The 16,511-nt window shown below is 39.1% G+C and overlaps 1 protein-coding gene across 4 annotated transcripts in view; it reads left to right on the forward strand.

Moving 5' to 3' along the window:
• Window positions 1–2,957: 2,957 nt before the first annotated feature.
• Window positions 2,958–16,511, forward strand: part of LOC124288543 (dual 3',5'-cyclic-AMP and -GMP phosphodiesterase 11A-like) — an 89,035-nt gene continuing 75,481 nt past the window's right edge. For all 4 annotated transcript variants that reach the window (XM_046725087.1, XM_046725090.1, XM_046725089.1 and 1 more), the window contains exon 1: window positions 2,958–3,881. In XM_046725087.1, coding sequence (XP_046581043.1) covers window positions 3,072–3,881 — 810 coding nt within the window. In that variant the 5' untranslated portion in view covers window positions 2,958–3,071. The remainder of the gene's footprint in view (window positions 3,882–16,511) is intronic.

The following is a 16,511-nucleotide window of genomic DNA, read 5'->3' on the forward strand; positions in this document are numbered from 1 at the left end:
ACTTGAAGACATGTAATTGGTATGTTCGGAATCCATGGAATGACACAACAAAACAATCTGAAATCGTCAATTTTGTAACTAGCAGGACCATTACGTGATGTTGATGGCTGTTTCTTTATTATGACACGTCTGTTAAAGGCCATGAGTATGTGTTCAGAGATCACAAGCCAACAGTATTTGTGAACGTACCCTTCCTCAGCAAAATCACTCGGCCCTTGGAAAATCATGGGAACATAATTATACATACTGCTTATACATATAATATATAATGCATTTTATGGCGGTGGGGTAGCCTAGTGGTCAAAGCGTTCGCTCGTCACGCCGAACACCCGGGTTCGAATCCCCACATGGGTACAATGTGTGAAGCCCATTTCTGGTGTCCCCCGCCGTGATGTTGCTGGAATATTGCTAAAGCGGCGTAAAACCAAACTCAGTCAGTCAGTCAGTATAATATATTTTAGGCTTTATCAGGGAGATCAGCTACAATCGTTTCATATTATTGACAGCGATGTGGGCGTGACAGTAATAAATCTGACCTCACTCGCTGCAACAGCTTGGATAGGTTTGTATTTGGAGATGTTGGAGAGAACTGAAAATCGAAATATCGCGGGGCATACGATTTGAGTTTTGTCAAGGTGACCCTTACCAGGTTTAAGATGGCGGAACGTAGTCTAGAATATTTACAATATAAAGTACCAGATAACGTGTACAATATTTCTAAACTTCGTTCTAATGTTAATATTATCAGCCCCTGGATTGCTTGTTCCATCTGTCATTTACATATTGCCGTAATATGTCTTTCTTGGCGTGCAACAACAAACAAGTAGATTATGCCAAGTAGTTTGATGTTTCGTCAACTGCAGGTATACGTTACGGTATGTATCACATCTGCCACATGTTTCTCATGTTTAAAGAAATCAAATGCAGTTTGTTTCAATGATTTTATGTTAATAAAGTCAATAACCATATTCATTTAATAGGCGTCAGATAAACAGACTTGTACAGCACATGTAGCATAAAATATGCATAGTTTAGACTAACGACGATTTCACATTTTAGTCCTCATGTCCCAGCGAGAAAAAGAGCAAAAACTAAAGCCATGCTGTGTGACCTTCTAACTTGGAGGAAGGACCAAGGAACCCCAGAGGGTATCCTTGGCAATATTTTCATTTATGTGAGAGATATATTGTTCATAACTACTCTAATGTGTGGGGGACTGTACTGTCTATTGATCTGATCCTGCAGCTTCCAGCACACCAACCATAGGTCAATATATCCTTACCGGGCCTGTCTGTCTATGCAGAAATTGTTATAGTTCTACCTCATTTTATGAAAACGGTTGTCAATTTGACCGTGGTGCGCTGTTTCAGATCGTAAATGTACACACACGCATACCACACACACGCACACATACATACATACAAACATACATACATACATATATACATACATACATACATACATACATACATACATACATACATACATACATACATACATACATACATACATACATACATACATACATACACACCCATTACATATATACACACACATACATACATACATACATACATACATACACACACACACACACACACACACACACACATACATACATACATACATACATACATACATACATACATACATACATACATACATACATACATACATACATACATACATACATACATACATACATACATACATACATACATACACACACACACACACACACACACATACATACATACATACATACATACATACATACATACACATCTACACGAACACACTCAAACCCAAACTCATAAAGCAAAAACATAAACATCACAAACACTTACAAATGCGCTCACACACCAATGAAACATAATAATGTATAAACATACTTATGTACTTCGTCTTGAAACGCAAGGTATTGTACATAATACATTTTATTGTATAATAAATTTGTATGTTTCATGCCACCAGCAAAAACAATTACTTACTAATTAGTTTCTAAAACCATATATACTCATTGCACGATTGGCAATACATCATGTAATAACATCATCTTGCTTTCATTTCGTGTGGGTGCCCGTGACTAATTCCTGACACAAATGGTCCATGAGCACAATGAAGTAGGTTCCAGGACAGAGGGCAAGACATTCAGAACGGTGACACCCTTTGGCTATTGATTATCTTTAAATTCTGACACTGTTGTTTTTATTAATGGAGCATACACATCTATATCAAGGTATTTGTTGGTAGTGTATGATGCTATTATATGCATTCGGGTCTTTATTCTGTAGTTTTATAGTCATGAATTCGGATGTTTAGTAGTCTATGAAGTTGGTCTTTATTCCAGAAAACACTGAAAAGTCAAGAAATGGGGATTTATCCATGATGTATCATGAGAAATAATATATTGAAATTACCAATAGCACTACATCTAATACAGTGTGGGGAACACATTTATTTCCTTTCCTATTTAGGTTTTTTAAGTTTCTGTATATGTAGTTTACGTTATCGCACATATGTCTTCATAAAGTTAACAGCAGCTGTGATGTGTGAGAAACACTGTGTTGATATCGATTTTTGTTCAATTATTTCAACTATCAATCTGAACACCTGTCGACCACCCAATACAGGCGTGTGCATCTTTAAAGTATAGAAATTAATCGAAACACACCAACCAAATCGCTACAAATTGCAAACGTTTTGGTAATCGACATCTTTATTGATAGACTGCCCAACTCTGATGATGTAAGTTAACCTCCAAATTAACGAACCAACACATCAGATTGTTATCAATTATTATAGTCAGGTTACTACGCTGGCTTGCATGCGGAACCTTAGATCAACAGCAGGTCGTTCCTACTGTAGAGTCCAGCTATACTCTCACTGCTTTCTATGGGCGCTGACGTACGCTTTATTATTGATTTTTCTCAATACGCTCAGTTGATAAACTCGACTGGGCCACAGTTGTATCCGTGGCCACGGATCGTAGTAGACCATGTGGTGTAGCGGAACAGGCTTCATTTCAGGTGGGACAATGTTGACATGATCAGTTCTTGGAAAAGATAAACATGTCCTCAACACACCACGTAACGGTGATCGAGGAATGGCTGGACTCCAATCCAGATGCCATGAGCGAGTACTTTCTTCGCAAAGCGGACATCGTCCTTGTAAATAAATGGCTTGTACAGCACGGATTTAGCGCCCTACAGGAGTACAGCTTACCTGCAAGACACAACTCTGCCTCCAATGAAGGAAGCAGCCCAAGTTCCCCTATAGATCTCAAGTGTGGAGATTCAGGATTCTTTGATTCTAGGCATCACAGATCCAACTCAAAGAAACACCTGCGGCATGACTATGCCAGATCTAAGATGCGGAATATGTTCAGAACTTATGAACCGACGTCAAGCCCTGAATCTGCAACAGAAGCCAGAAGAAGTAGTTTGAAAGAAATGCGACAGTTCCGTTCCCTTCCCCCAAACTCTGTAAACATGCTCAGTTTATTAATTCAGTCCAAAGTGAGATTACCACGCTATCCAAGCAAAGACATAGATTTGAAAAGAGAATTAAGGCACTCCAACGAACGGGAATTCTTTCTGGAAATTGTCAAGGATATATCCAATGATCTCGATCTAAGGAGTCTTAGTTCCAAGATCGTTGCAAATGTTTGCTTACTTGTCGATGCGGAAAAATGTTCCCTTTTCTTTGTGGAGGGAAAAGCATCTGGAAGACACAACCTTGTGTCAAAAATATTCGACGTTCACTCTGGGACAAATATCATGCCATCAAGCACTGGAGATATACGAATACCATGGGGAAAAGGGATTATAGGTTACGTGGCTGAAACTGGACACACCGTCAACCTTGAAAATGCAAGTGAGGTAGGGAGCATTTATTGACTTGATGTATGCGCTGAACAGCTGCTGATAACTGCTCTAGTTGTATCTTTGTTGTAGTCATGCTGATATCGAGATTGTGTATATGATGACAAATCTATGGTTAAACATTCATTTGACGTAGAAATGAACTCCTGATGTATACGTCTGTGTCAGTGTGTAACAAAATGCTGTTTTCAGTCAGTCGTCATTTAATAAGTAAAACGAAAGAAGAGAATCCATTTAATGTCATAATATATATTGCATATATATTCCAGCCTTATGTGGGCAATACTACACACATGCGCCTATTTCTATCTTCAGCATCCCAGGTCCAGTGTTTCACACATATGTGTCGATGTAATGTTCTATATTTTGCTGATCCTTTGTAAGTGCTAAATCTATGCGATATAAGCTGATAATGAAACAAACAGAAAATATTTCACTATATTGACTGTATTCATAATATCTTATTATTGTTGGTTTTAGCGCATCGGTTCATAGATGCCAATATATCTGTTATTGTATATGTCAGTTGCTTCGTCCTTGACGTTGTATTTCATCTAATAACAAAGACATGGTACATTATTTTACCGTTGCTACAATCGCATGGTTATGACGAAACGTGAACCAACACCCACTGTGTCCATACGATTGTAGAGGTATAATTGCATTGTTGACTTATACAGGGTAATTGATTGTCCTAAAGACTACACGATGTTATAAAACCATTGCTTGTAACATAGCAGCCACTGAAGTAGTGAAGCATCTGTGCGAATGACGTATGTCATGAATGTGTGTCACAGCATGGTGAAAAGAAACATCACTGTGTCATAATATATAATATTTTACAAGAGATTTAGAATAAGTAAAACGCTTTGGAAAATGACCGGACACTCTATTTTAGGGGACTGAGGCATTTTTTACCCATAGTCTCGGGCCTAGGGTAAGATCAATCTTCCTATTAATCTGAAATCATCGGAATAGAAATGCTTAATGAAGCATCTGTTTTCCTGGCGCGTTTCTATTTGACCCGCTGATGCCGTAACTAATGCGCTAACACGCATAAATACCACAGAGCCGAAGAGACGTTCACTGGCAACGTATATGACGGCAACGATTCTTTCAGTGAGGTCGGAGCAAATGAGGCATTCATACTTGTAGTTCTTCAACCGGTTCTGAACAGTTATATGCCATCAAAACGAGTAGAAGATTTTCCTTCAAAATTTGAACTGCCTTTTGTAGGTTTTGTGGAAGCCCTTTGATGTCTACTTATGAAATGTCATCAAGGGTCATTCTTATTTGAGAACATGGACATGCATTGTCCGATGACAGACAAACTTTCGCTGTTCTAAATGTAGACGGTTTTGTAAATGAAGGAGAAACCCTTGTTTCTGAAATTGTATGAAAGGATCTGGTTGATGATTACCAGCCACCATCGATGTTCTTTGGAATGAGGGGGTCATGGGTGGGCCGATGCGGTGTGCAGTGGCCTGCCAGAAGCCTGATCGTGGGTTCGAGTCCCTGTTTGCTCTGATAATGTGTTTAAGTTTGTCACAACAATGTGGATTTAACGAGGGTGGTAAAGGTATCAGATTTGCATCACTGCAGGCTTCCCCCACACATCAAGCTGTAAACCGCTGTGATGTAACTGAACTAATATTAAAGGCGGTGTTAAATCCAACTGGCTCATTCATTTTTTAATGACACTCAGCAACTATTATTGCTGAACACATCGGCGCAATGTCATTATCGTCGAGTGCATCTGGACTTAAAGGAAGCACTATTCAGTTGGTATTGTCAAGAGAGCAGTTGCCTGCAAACAAACCATCACTCAATGCGGATATTAATTTCCCCTCTCTAAATCAAAGACGATGTTCCTGTAAGACAGGGATTGACGTTGATAGTATGATTGCATGTACTGTTTGCTGTTCCTCAATGCATTAAACATGTCGGTGTCAGACAGACTGTGTATGAAAAGAACGTTATTGATTGTTCAACGTACGGTGGGCTTCAAAGGCTATGCGTGGATACACACGCAGATGTTTACATGGATCATACCAGGAATGAAGTTATGTGTAGACAAATATCATGGGAACTTGTTTGTGCAAGAAATCAAACTTATGTGCCATATCTATGTGTATGAACAGTTTTGTTGGCGTGTTTGCAAGTGTGTTATGTTGAATCTAATCTCTTCTAATAGATGCGATTCTGAAAGCGTTTACGTGGATATTGCCTTCTCGTCTAAACTTTTGTGCATGTACGACTTCGACGATAAAAGCTGCCATTATCAAACGGCTTTGGTCACACGTTCTCTTTGTATACTTTATGTTGACGTCGTATGCACTTTGTGTGACCTTTTGGTCCTTTCAACTTCAATGCCAGAGGGATAGTTCGGTTTCACTTTGATATCGCAACCAACTCTCAGGTAGTTTTGTTATTTCGACTACAACAGTCCTTACTCAGGTCGTAAACCCAATACATTTTACCTGAGCAGAAAACCGTAGTTGCCTTGTGTATCTGAGGAAGCTACATTGTCGTTTTATCACTCTACATTCAACACTTACAGCAAATGAATTTGCCATGGCTTGTATGCTTCCTATATCTATCTACGGGACTAACTAGTCAAGTGTAATGAGCTTGATCTGATGGTTCCCCACCGCTAGGTGCCATGACGCGTATAAACGTCTTGAAGAAAAGCTATACGTTCATGACACCCGTGAAGGTCCTGGTTTAACACAGCTAACACTCAACGTTGTGGGAAGGTTGTAGATTGGTAACGATATGACACAACGTTAGTATTACGTCATTTTACAGCGTTATGTCACAACGTAATAACAACGTTGCAAATTTACGTTGAGGAAACGTTATGCTTTGGGCTCCTCACAACGTTATAACAACGTTTCTTATAACTTGGTGTCAAAGAGTTTTCTGTAAAGTTTTTCATTTTGAGATTCTTTCTTCACTCTTCAGCTGCAGCTTCAGAAAACACACGACCAAAATAACATGTAAATTGACGAATAAACATTGAAGTGAATATCTGCTTTGTTTCTTAAGTACTGTTCACTACTGGGAAAACTATTCAACTATTAACGTTAAATAGAACGTTAAGACAACCTAAAATACGTTAGCATCAAAGAACTTTGCCTTGTGGCGACGTAAAAATGACGTATCACAACGTCAGGCCACAACGTTGTGACAACGTAAATGGGAGTCCACAGGATAACGTTGTAACATCGAAAGCACAACGTTGTGACAACATAAAATTGTTAATTGGGGAATTGGTCTTCAGCAACCCATTCTTATCGAAAGAGGCGACTAACGGGATAGGGTGGTCAGGCTTACTGACCTGTATTATGCATATCATAGTAATACCTGTTTGCGTAGATCGATGCTTATTGATATCAATCATTGGTTCATTTGGCCCAAACTCGATAATTCTTAGACCGCAGTCATATAGCTGAAAAATTGCAGCATTAAACAATCAAACAAACAAACGTTCATGACAATGTGACAAAGCCAACTTCAGAACAATCGGCATGCAGTATAGGGCGTTGTGACTATTGATTATCATGTCGATGGCATGTCATCATAAACACAATAAATACTAAATACAAAAAAATGGCATAAAAAGGGATTTGTATTAATGTTTCCACGATGATGTAAATATTCCTTAACCCACGTAATAGTATATATAGCTCCTCGCAGCCTGAGGCAGGAGGATGTCAGTCCAGACATAATTAACCTCTCACGCAATCTGGACTCATGCCTGAGGATGTGCTTTCTTACAGACATGGACAGCCTCCCTGAAAGTATGTTTGAAGTATGGAGATGATTTGTATTTATATTGAATATGTTTTCGTGATCGATCACTTCTGCTTAGTTCAATGGGCAGTGCATGTTTGTGTCTGTGTATGCGTATGCATGCGTGCGTGTGTGTATTTGTGTGTCCTAATGTGGGTATCTGTAAGTATGCATCTGTGTATGCACGTGTGTGTGACTGTGTGTGTCCCTATGTAGGTTTCTTTATATTATATCTGCCTGTCTGCCTGTCTGTCTTTGTCTGTGCGTGCGTTTGTTCTTCTGTTGGTATCACACTGTTTTCATCCAGTTTGTATCTGTGTGAGCCTGTGTGTATGTGAGTGTGTGTGTGTGTGTCTGAGGGGAGTGCGTACGTGCGTGTGCATGTGTGTGTTACATACCCCAATCCTGAATTTTCGTAAGCACAAAGCAAATGCATAGCGTGGATATAGAATATATTAATATCTTCAGGCTCATTTTGCCCTTTTGTAATGCCATGTCTAAATATAATTGCATATATAATGTATAATAGTTCAATTGGCTTACGCAATGTACTCTGTGACATTCAGTCCATGTTTTAAAACTGGCTTTTTGGGTGAAATGAGTGTTGACGATTGACAAATTTATCTGGATATGTTAATTTAAATGTTATGGTCTATTCGATTGTAGTTGCAAGACCAACCATTGCAGTTTGAAATTGATACCATCAATATATGTTAGCACTATCACACCTAAGGCTACTTTGTGTCCTGATCACGACGGCGAACCCATACGTCAAACAGGGTGAAAGTCTGCGTAAATCTGTCACAGTTATAGTTTCGAAATAACAGTCATTTTCAGCAACCTATTAGATTCCCCGCATTCCATTAAACCTGATAAACGTGCAATATAATTGTAAATAATGTACATTATGTATATCACGGTTAGATTAAACACCTCATTGAAGGATCATTTAACTGATATTAGTTGTCATTTTATACTGGGATTTTTAAAACAAATTGATTTAATGTAAATTTTGATTATGTAATGTAATTAATACGTGGATTAAAAATTTGGTCGAATGAATACATAACTATGAATGTCAGTGGCTGGACCCTCAAAAGTGGTTGAATTAGTGTGCAATAATTGTCCTCCGGAGAGGGTACTTAAGAGCACATCATTCAAAGTATGTTTATCATTACCAGGGTTTCATAATAACAAAAATTATTTTGTGTGTATGAAAAACGTTTTAGTCATTTCATACTGCCGATGTAATGTTAACTCACTCGCTCATTATGATCTGCTCTAATGCATTCTATAATCAACGTAGTGATACTGAATACGGAGATTCCAAATTATTGGAAATAGAGGACCTGAGAAACACCCAAAAGCAGAGGAGCCGATCTTCCTCTATAAAATACATAGATAGCAAAACGAAGTCAACGGTAACTATCTTGAAATGCTTGATTAATACAAATGGTATGTTTGCCATCAACACTAGCATCTAAAGATGAATTATGATTCATGATACCACGTATCCAACAAACAAATTAGACATATCTATGTGGGCCATTACACCCGTTAAACTATTGACTCAATATTGCACTTTATTGCATCACTCATGGCAACATCAGCATATTTCATTCCGAGACGAGTTATATCAGCATGGCAGGTATACATTATTGATAGGTCCCGTGGGTTCACAGGGTATTATCTGTGCGCATTACTGATTCAAGCGTTGTCACCAACTTATGGTATATAATTCATCATTTGTCTCCACAGGCTCATCCCATATGTATCTGTCCTAAAGGGAGAGAAGTGATGTCGGTGCTAAAGGCCGTTCATGGTTAATGTGTTGCGATAATATGACGCTTGATTGTGGACGTCTGAAACAACGATTGTATCAATTATTGATGACTGTAATTAAGTTTCAGCTGTCTGTTCGAGAATAATGTGGGCGTCCGTGTGTGTGTGCGTGCGTGCAAGCGCGTGGTTCTTTCACGCTGATTTTAGCAGTAATCCAATGATGTGTGGTTGTGGATTTACAGAAATTCTTATCATATATCCATGCGCACTGTATCCTCTTTTACACGTAAACACGGTCAAATTATAGAGCTTTATTCAAAATAGGTCATAATGTTATGTCGAAAGACCAACCAACCCTACCCAAAAATGTAATTAAAAAAACAAAACCATGTATCGCACAATACACAATATTGGATGGGTTGCCGGGATCGGTGACATAATGAAAGTGAGCAAGGCTCGTGATATCAACCACTGGTGTGATCACGACTTTTACTGTCCCCGATAAATATAGCACAAATATCACTGACGCAACATTAAACAATATACACCAAGACGACATGCATCGTGAGGAATATATCACATCTAATTTATTTATTTTTCTTCATATTTCACGACTTCATGCATGCTTACCTACCTATGTGGTTGAAATATTGCCGCGGCGACGTTAAATTTTAACTCACTCACTCATGCATGCTTTCTATACCGTAAAACTAACGTTGTGAACAATGCACAAATTATTTATTAATCCAACTGCATAACATTTACATTTTTATCCACAATGCATATCAGCTATATTATATGCTTGTGGGGTAGCCTAGTGGTTAAAGCGTCAGGCCGGGTTTGATTTCCGACATTGATATGATCTGTGAAACCCATTTCAGTTGTTCCCCGTCGTGATATTGCAGGAATAATGCTTAAAGCGGCATAAAACCATATTTATTTACTCAAATAGAGCGTGAGAAATTGCAGTTGCAGTTGAATGCAGTTGCACATCCAGTGCCATTGTGACAACGCTTCAAATGTTACGTGGACATCAATATGTGTTTCATATCGATTACTTCCATTGCATTCCGTATTCAACCATGATATTTGATTACAATCGACCTTTAGAACTCATCGCTTTGAGCAGCAACTGAGGAAGCACTCATATGTTTGAAATATTGTTCTGCATGATCCAGGTTCAGGGGCCATATATATATATATATATATATTTATTTATTTTTTTGTTTATTCACTTTGTTTGTTTGTTTGTCTGTTTGTTGTTAAACACCGCACTCACCAATATTACCGCTAATGATGGTGGTCAGGCAGTCCATGGATCAACGAGCCAGACCACCCGATCCCGTTAGTCGCCTCTTTCGACAAGCATGGATACTGAAGATCGATTCCATCTGTATTGGTTTCCTTTGGTTACTATAAGTGGTGTAACCTTTATGGGTACCGTGAAGTGGCTAAAACTATGTGTGACCTCGTCTTGAGAACTACTCTCCATCACCCGAAGCCCAAAGGTACACCTGGCAATAGAACCCTATAACATTCCACGCATTGTAAATGTCATGCTTCTCAAATTACTTGAGAAAGAACTACTTCCTTGACTTTTTCGGCCATAATATGTCTCCAGGCAAACTCTTCCGTGAAAGTTACCTTGACCTTTCCCAAGACATGTGCCCATTGCCCGAGTTAATCACAGTACTTGTGCATGTTTAAATTGGACCAGCTGTTCTATATTTAGGGTATAAAACACGGACTTGTCGGCTTAGATTCGCTATCATGTGTCAAAGTAGGGTATCTATGTTAAACTGTGGCAAGGTAATTTCATTGCTGGTACCATGAACCAGGCATTAATCTGGACAATTACATGATCATGCAGCCACAAATACCAGATATGTACGCCGATATGTAAGTAAAATAATCTCGTACGCGACCTTTCACCTCATGTTACCTAATTAAGCTCATCTATGGTACATCATCGCGTCCGCATCTCGAAACAGAAATAGAAAGCCCTTATCACGTTCTGTATCAGAAACTGTTATGCCGTGACGGAAATAGATTACATGGATATTCCTGTCAAAGATGTCCACATTAATATAGCACTGTTGTTGATAAGGCGTTGATGAGATGTATCTGTTGTTCGTTTTAGATTACATTTCCTTTTAACACAAATGTAAACGAATGAATATCTTATAACGTTAATTTTGTATCAATTAGGGTATCAAACAATATACAGTAGCCAGTGTATTGACGTTTTCTTTAATGTTTGTGTTACTTCGCATTATTATGTATGAAATCAACTTTATTGTGGAAGAATCAAAATTGCCTTTATCCTCAACAATATTAACCCCACAGACTAGATTGATTAATTCTGTCAGATATGAGACATTCTGACAAATATTGTCCTCGCTTCAGAAGTTATTAGGTCGTGAAGTTTCTTAGTCTTATTGAAATAGATGTAACCTTATGAATATCTACTGGACAGATAAAGCACTCAGCAAACCCAGAGCTTTGTCTTGTCAGGTTTCTCTCTGTCCTAGATTCCACGTATACATTACGTTGTTACAGTACTTTCTACCTGCTTCCAATAGCATGAGGTGTAAAGAGCAGCTTGATATGTATTTCAAACATTCAAATATTTCTATGATTAGCCTATTCATCCTTTGCTGGTGATGACATCATGACGGTGTTCGTGAAACGTGACGAGCCAACAAAGGTCTAAATCGCTTTCTGATGATTGTGTAACCCTAACTTGGAATGTGAGTTGTTCAACAAGGAGGGAAGCAGTACAAACGCCCTGCTAACGTTTGAGTGTAGTACAGTCGAACACCTTTATATCGGATGTATCGACTCTCCGGTTATGTTCCACTAGTTCTCTTTGGGCAAACTCTGACTATATTTACTACTACTTCACATTATGTTTAGAGCTCAATTTAAAAGTAAAAAATAAGTTAAAACTTATTACACCTCAAAATTGATAATTGAGAGATATAAAGTACATACAGTTAACTAGGTTTTTAACGAACTCAAAGGGACAACTAATTTAGTTCGTTGTAACAAAAGTTAGTTTTACCCATATTGACTAACATATACAGTAAGTAGCCTTGCCAAAAATGTATTCGTCAGCTCGTTATTATTATTATAGGATATCTATTTAGCGCACATATCGCCACAGCTAGTGCATGCTCAAGGCGCTGGTATTTTTCCCTCGATCATTGGATGTCAATCTCAACGGCACATCGTATTATCAAGCACCACTCCCTGGGGAGTATACAACTCTTGCTGCCACTAGGCGCACCGAGTTATTGTGGCTTTCTCATCCTAACGAGGTACCCATTCGCAGCTGGGTGGACTGGGATACATAGTCACAGTACTTTGTCCAAGTTCACTGCACGTTACTGTACCCGCAACAAGGTGTTTGCACGTATTCATTTGGCCACCATCTGGTCACTTACCAACGGATTCGTGGGTTCTTTTAAGTGCACAGGGTCGTGTACTGTACACTTGGGGTTGTGACAACACAGAAAGAGTTATGAACGTAGTCTACGGTACATATAAATGCACAGATGTATAATGTTTCTTGTTTTATATATTCAGTTGTTACGTGATACGCTTGCTTTTTGATGACCTGAGTAGGTCTAACTATTCTGTAGCCTTCATGAATTCACAGGCAGAATGTAGTACATACCATCTTCAACGTCTATCATTATCTGTGCCGGTTTCAGGACCGATGTCAACGCGACGACTGGCGCCAATCTATTTTAAATTGTTGGGATTACAATGATCTGAGCAGCTCCGCCTGGGACCTAGATTCCATTCCTAAAGCCATCTTAGTTCGTATCCAGCTCGTATAAATGAACACACGTTCCCGATGGTCGTCATGACGAGATTCTGTTGTGGCGTGGGCTCTGACAATGTCATCGGTCAGCGACCAGAGCCTGACTTGAAGACTCAACACGCCTAGCACTGTTCTAATTACACGATGCTATAGGACAGACAAGGACGTAATTTAAGGGCTTCTAGTGGCCTAGAAGTGAAACACCTCAGACCATACGAGAGAATGCATTCAATCATGCGACTGTTGATGAGTCCATTGTTCAGAAGGCTTGAAGATGTCACTGCCATCAACTGATGTCTTCATCCACCACGTGGGCTCTCTTTTGTCCGCTTGGTGTTTTTCGGTTCTGAATTTGTTTTCAAAATCGTAACGTTCACGCCATGAAAAATCTGAGTGATGGTTCAGAAGGCTTGAAGATGTCACTACCATCAGTTCAACTGATGTCTTCATCCACCACGTGGGCTCTCTTTTGTCCGCTTGGTGTTTTTCGGTTCTGAATTTGTTTTCAAACTCGTAACATTCACGCCATGAAAAATCTAAGTGATGGTATCTCCATTCTCGTTTTCGTAAATGCAGAGGAACGCAAAGGAGCAGCCCCGTTGCATTTCAGTACATGACAGTGACCTATCGTACATTGTGGTATAAAATATATGTTTAACGTTTACAAAAGAACGGGAATGATGTGATACATATGTTGTAAAGGGGCGGTGGGGTAGCCTAGTGGTTAAAGCGTTCGCTCGTCACGCCGAAGACCCGGGTTCGAATCCCCACATGGGTACATTGTGTGAAGCTCAATTCTGGTGCCCCCCGCCGTGATGTTGCTTGAATATTGCTAAAAGCGGCGTAAAACATAACTCACTCACTCACTTTGTTGTAAATATTGTATTAATTTAGAAATATGTCTTGTTAATCTTTTGAAATTTGTGTTCATGACTTCTTGTGCTTAAAGCACATGTTCGATAATCAGGAGCAGATGCCTATTTTCAGTCAAATCGTTTGTGTGTGTGTCAAGTCAGTAGAACCGTTGAGTCAAGGTATATGCTCAGTAGATGCCCATGGTCAAAAAATGAAATCAGTCGTGCCAGCTGCCAGTGTTTTGAAAATTAAGTCTTTCATTTAAAGGATATGGTCATTATCCGTATAGCCCATGTCCAGGAAAATCACTCGTTATTTAACTAAAGACATCTGTTCATTAGCAGCATATGTGCCTTGGACATATGGCCTTTCAGTATTAACAATACAAGACCATGCGTTTTCCTTCATAATGTCCTGAAATATTTCTGAAAAGGAGCTAAAACCAAACTCACTCGAACAGGGTTTAGTTGTAATTTCACTCAGTTTTAACGCGACCAACATATGGTCGTATATAGAGAGATAGTCAAGGTAGTCACGCTACAACACATACATAACATTGTCATACCAAACTAAATAAATGACACAGATAAATGTCAGTTTTATGAAAGGTAAGAGCTTGATTTATATGTTGAAGCAATACAGGCCTTCGTTAGTGGATTGTCACTCTGTTTCTCTGAGGTGAAATGACACTGTTGAGGTGAGCCGGCACTAAGGGCAGTGGCTGTTATTGTCCTTTCAATGAGTGGGTGTACGGTTTGTGCCATTGTTCTGCAAACAACCACAATAAAGTAAAGTCAACATTCAATCAATATTGACATCAAAGCATGTGGTTTCTGTGACAGTATTATTAGTTTTATTGCAAAGAAACTTCGCGTGTGATTTATGACATGTTACTACACATCATTGCCCCAGCAGTACTTCCACCCGTGAACATCCGGGTTTGAATAGATCATCAACAACCCGTGCTTGTCGGGGTCAGGCTTGCTGACTTGGCCGATACATTTCATCCAATCCCAAAGGCGTAGACCGATGCTCATAATTTTAAACATTGGATTGTCTTGTCCTGTTTAAAGACAGCCGCCATATAGCGGGAACATTTCTGTTAAAAGGAGGCAATGGTAGAATTGTCCACTTCACAGTTCACAATATACATTGGCGACCTTTAAATACAGAACCGGTAGCCTAGTGGTTAAAGCGCTCACTCGTCACGACAATGACCAGGGTTCGATTCCCCACATTGGTTCAATGTGTGAAGCCCATGTCTGGTGTCCCCCGCCGTGACATTATTGGAATATTGCTAAAAGCGGCATAAAACCATACTCACTCGTAGAATGAGCATGCTCGGTTACCTCCAAATCTGTGCAATGTCATACATAATGAAACATAAGAGCGGTGTTTACTATTCGAAATCCGTTTGGTTTTCCCGTCCATAGCCATCACGCAGTCGGCCGCAGAATCGAATCCTGCACTATTGCGAGACGGGTCACCGCAATATTCATTTGGATAACTATTCATCACGAGCGGTTAGGCATTAAGTGAAATCCGGTGTTGATTGTACAATTTCTATTACATCAAATTTCAGATAAGAGTAAAAACAAGCAAGTCTTACATCTTTGACCTTTCTCGGGCCATTATCCGACCTTCAATCATGTACTTGACGTTAACTTTTATAACCAACAGTCTGGTAATCTGACGTATGTTGGACTTTGATATATGACAGGGTCGTATATGCTTAGACATCTATTGATGCAGGATGTCCAAAGAAATCGGAATCAAGGATCATTCGAGAAAGCTGATATTTTCAGATTTCGATTTTCCGCTACAGCAAGTGCTGAGTTAATTACCAACACGCGTCCATCGGTCGTCATTAAGGTCAGGCATTTAACATGGTCGTAAGCTTCGTGAACACACAGACTACCTTGTTTCCTTGATCGATATCTCTTGAACGTGCCTTCTGCAAGAAGGTATGAAATGTAACAAGGCACTCGTAAGCATTAATGATGTGAAAATATTTACAAAAACCCATGTTGAGTTGATAGCAAATGCGTTCAAGAGCCGATGGTGCGGTGTTTATTGATAGTAGTCAAGGAATTGATTCCAAGTGTGAGGATTTATTTGATTAGTTTCGTTTCATGCAATTGTGGTTTGGCATACTGTTATATTGTTATTACATAATTGCTAATCTATAGATTTATGTGTGTTGAATATTACTTGATATTTGCATTCTATTTCAGTCGCAGTTTATGTTCAATTCCTGGGTGGTTGTATTGCAGTATTACTGTTATATTATATGGAATACATTTTCTTTCAACTTTGTTATACTGTGGACCTTTGTTTACTTTTTTCCATTTTATTTTGTCCTTTGG

Source organism: Haliotis rubra, unplaced genomic scaffold, assembly GCF_003918875.1.
Source record: "Haliotis rubra isolate DU_JTF1 unplaced genomic scaffold, ASM391887v1 Scf42, whole genome shotgun sequence".
Taxonomy (NCBI): Eukaryota; Metazoa; Mollusca; class Gastropoda; order Lepetellida; family Haliotidae; genus Haliotis; species Haliotis rubra.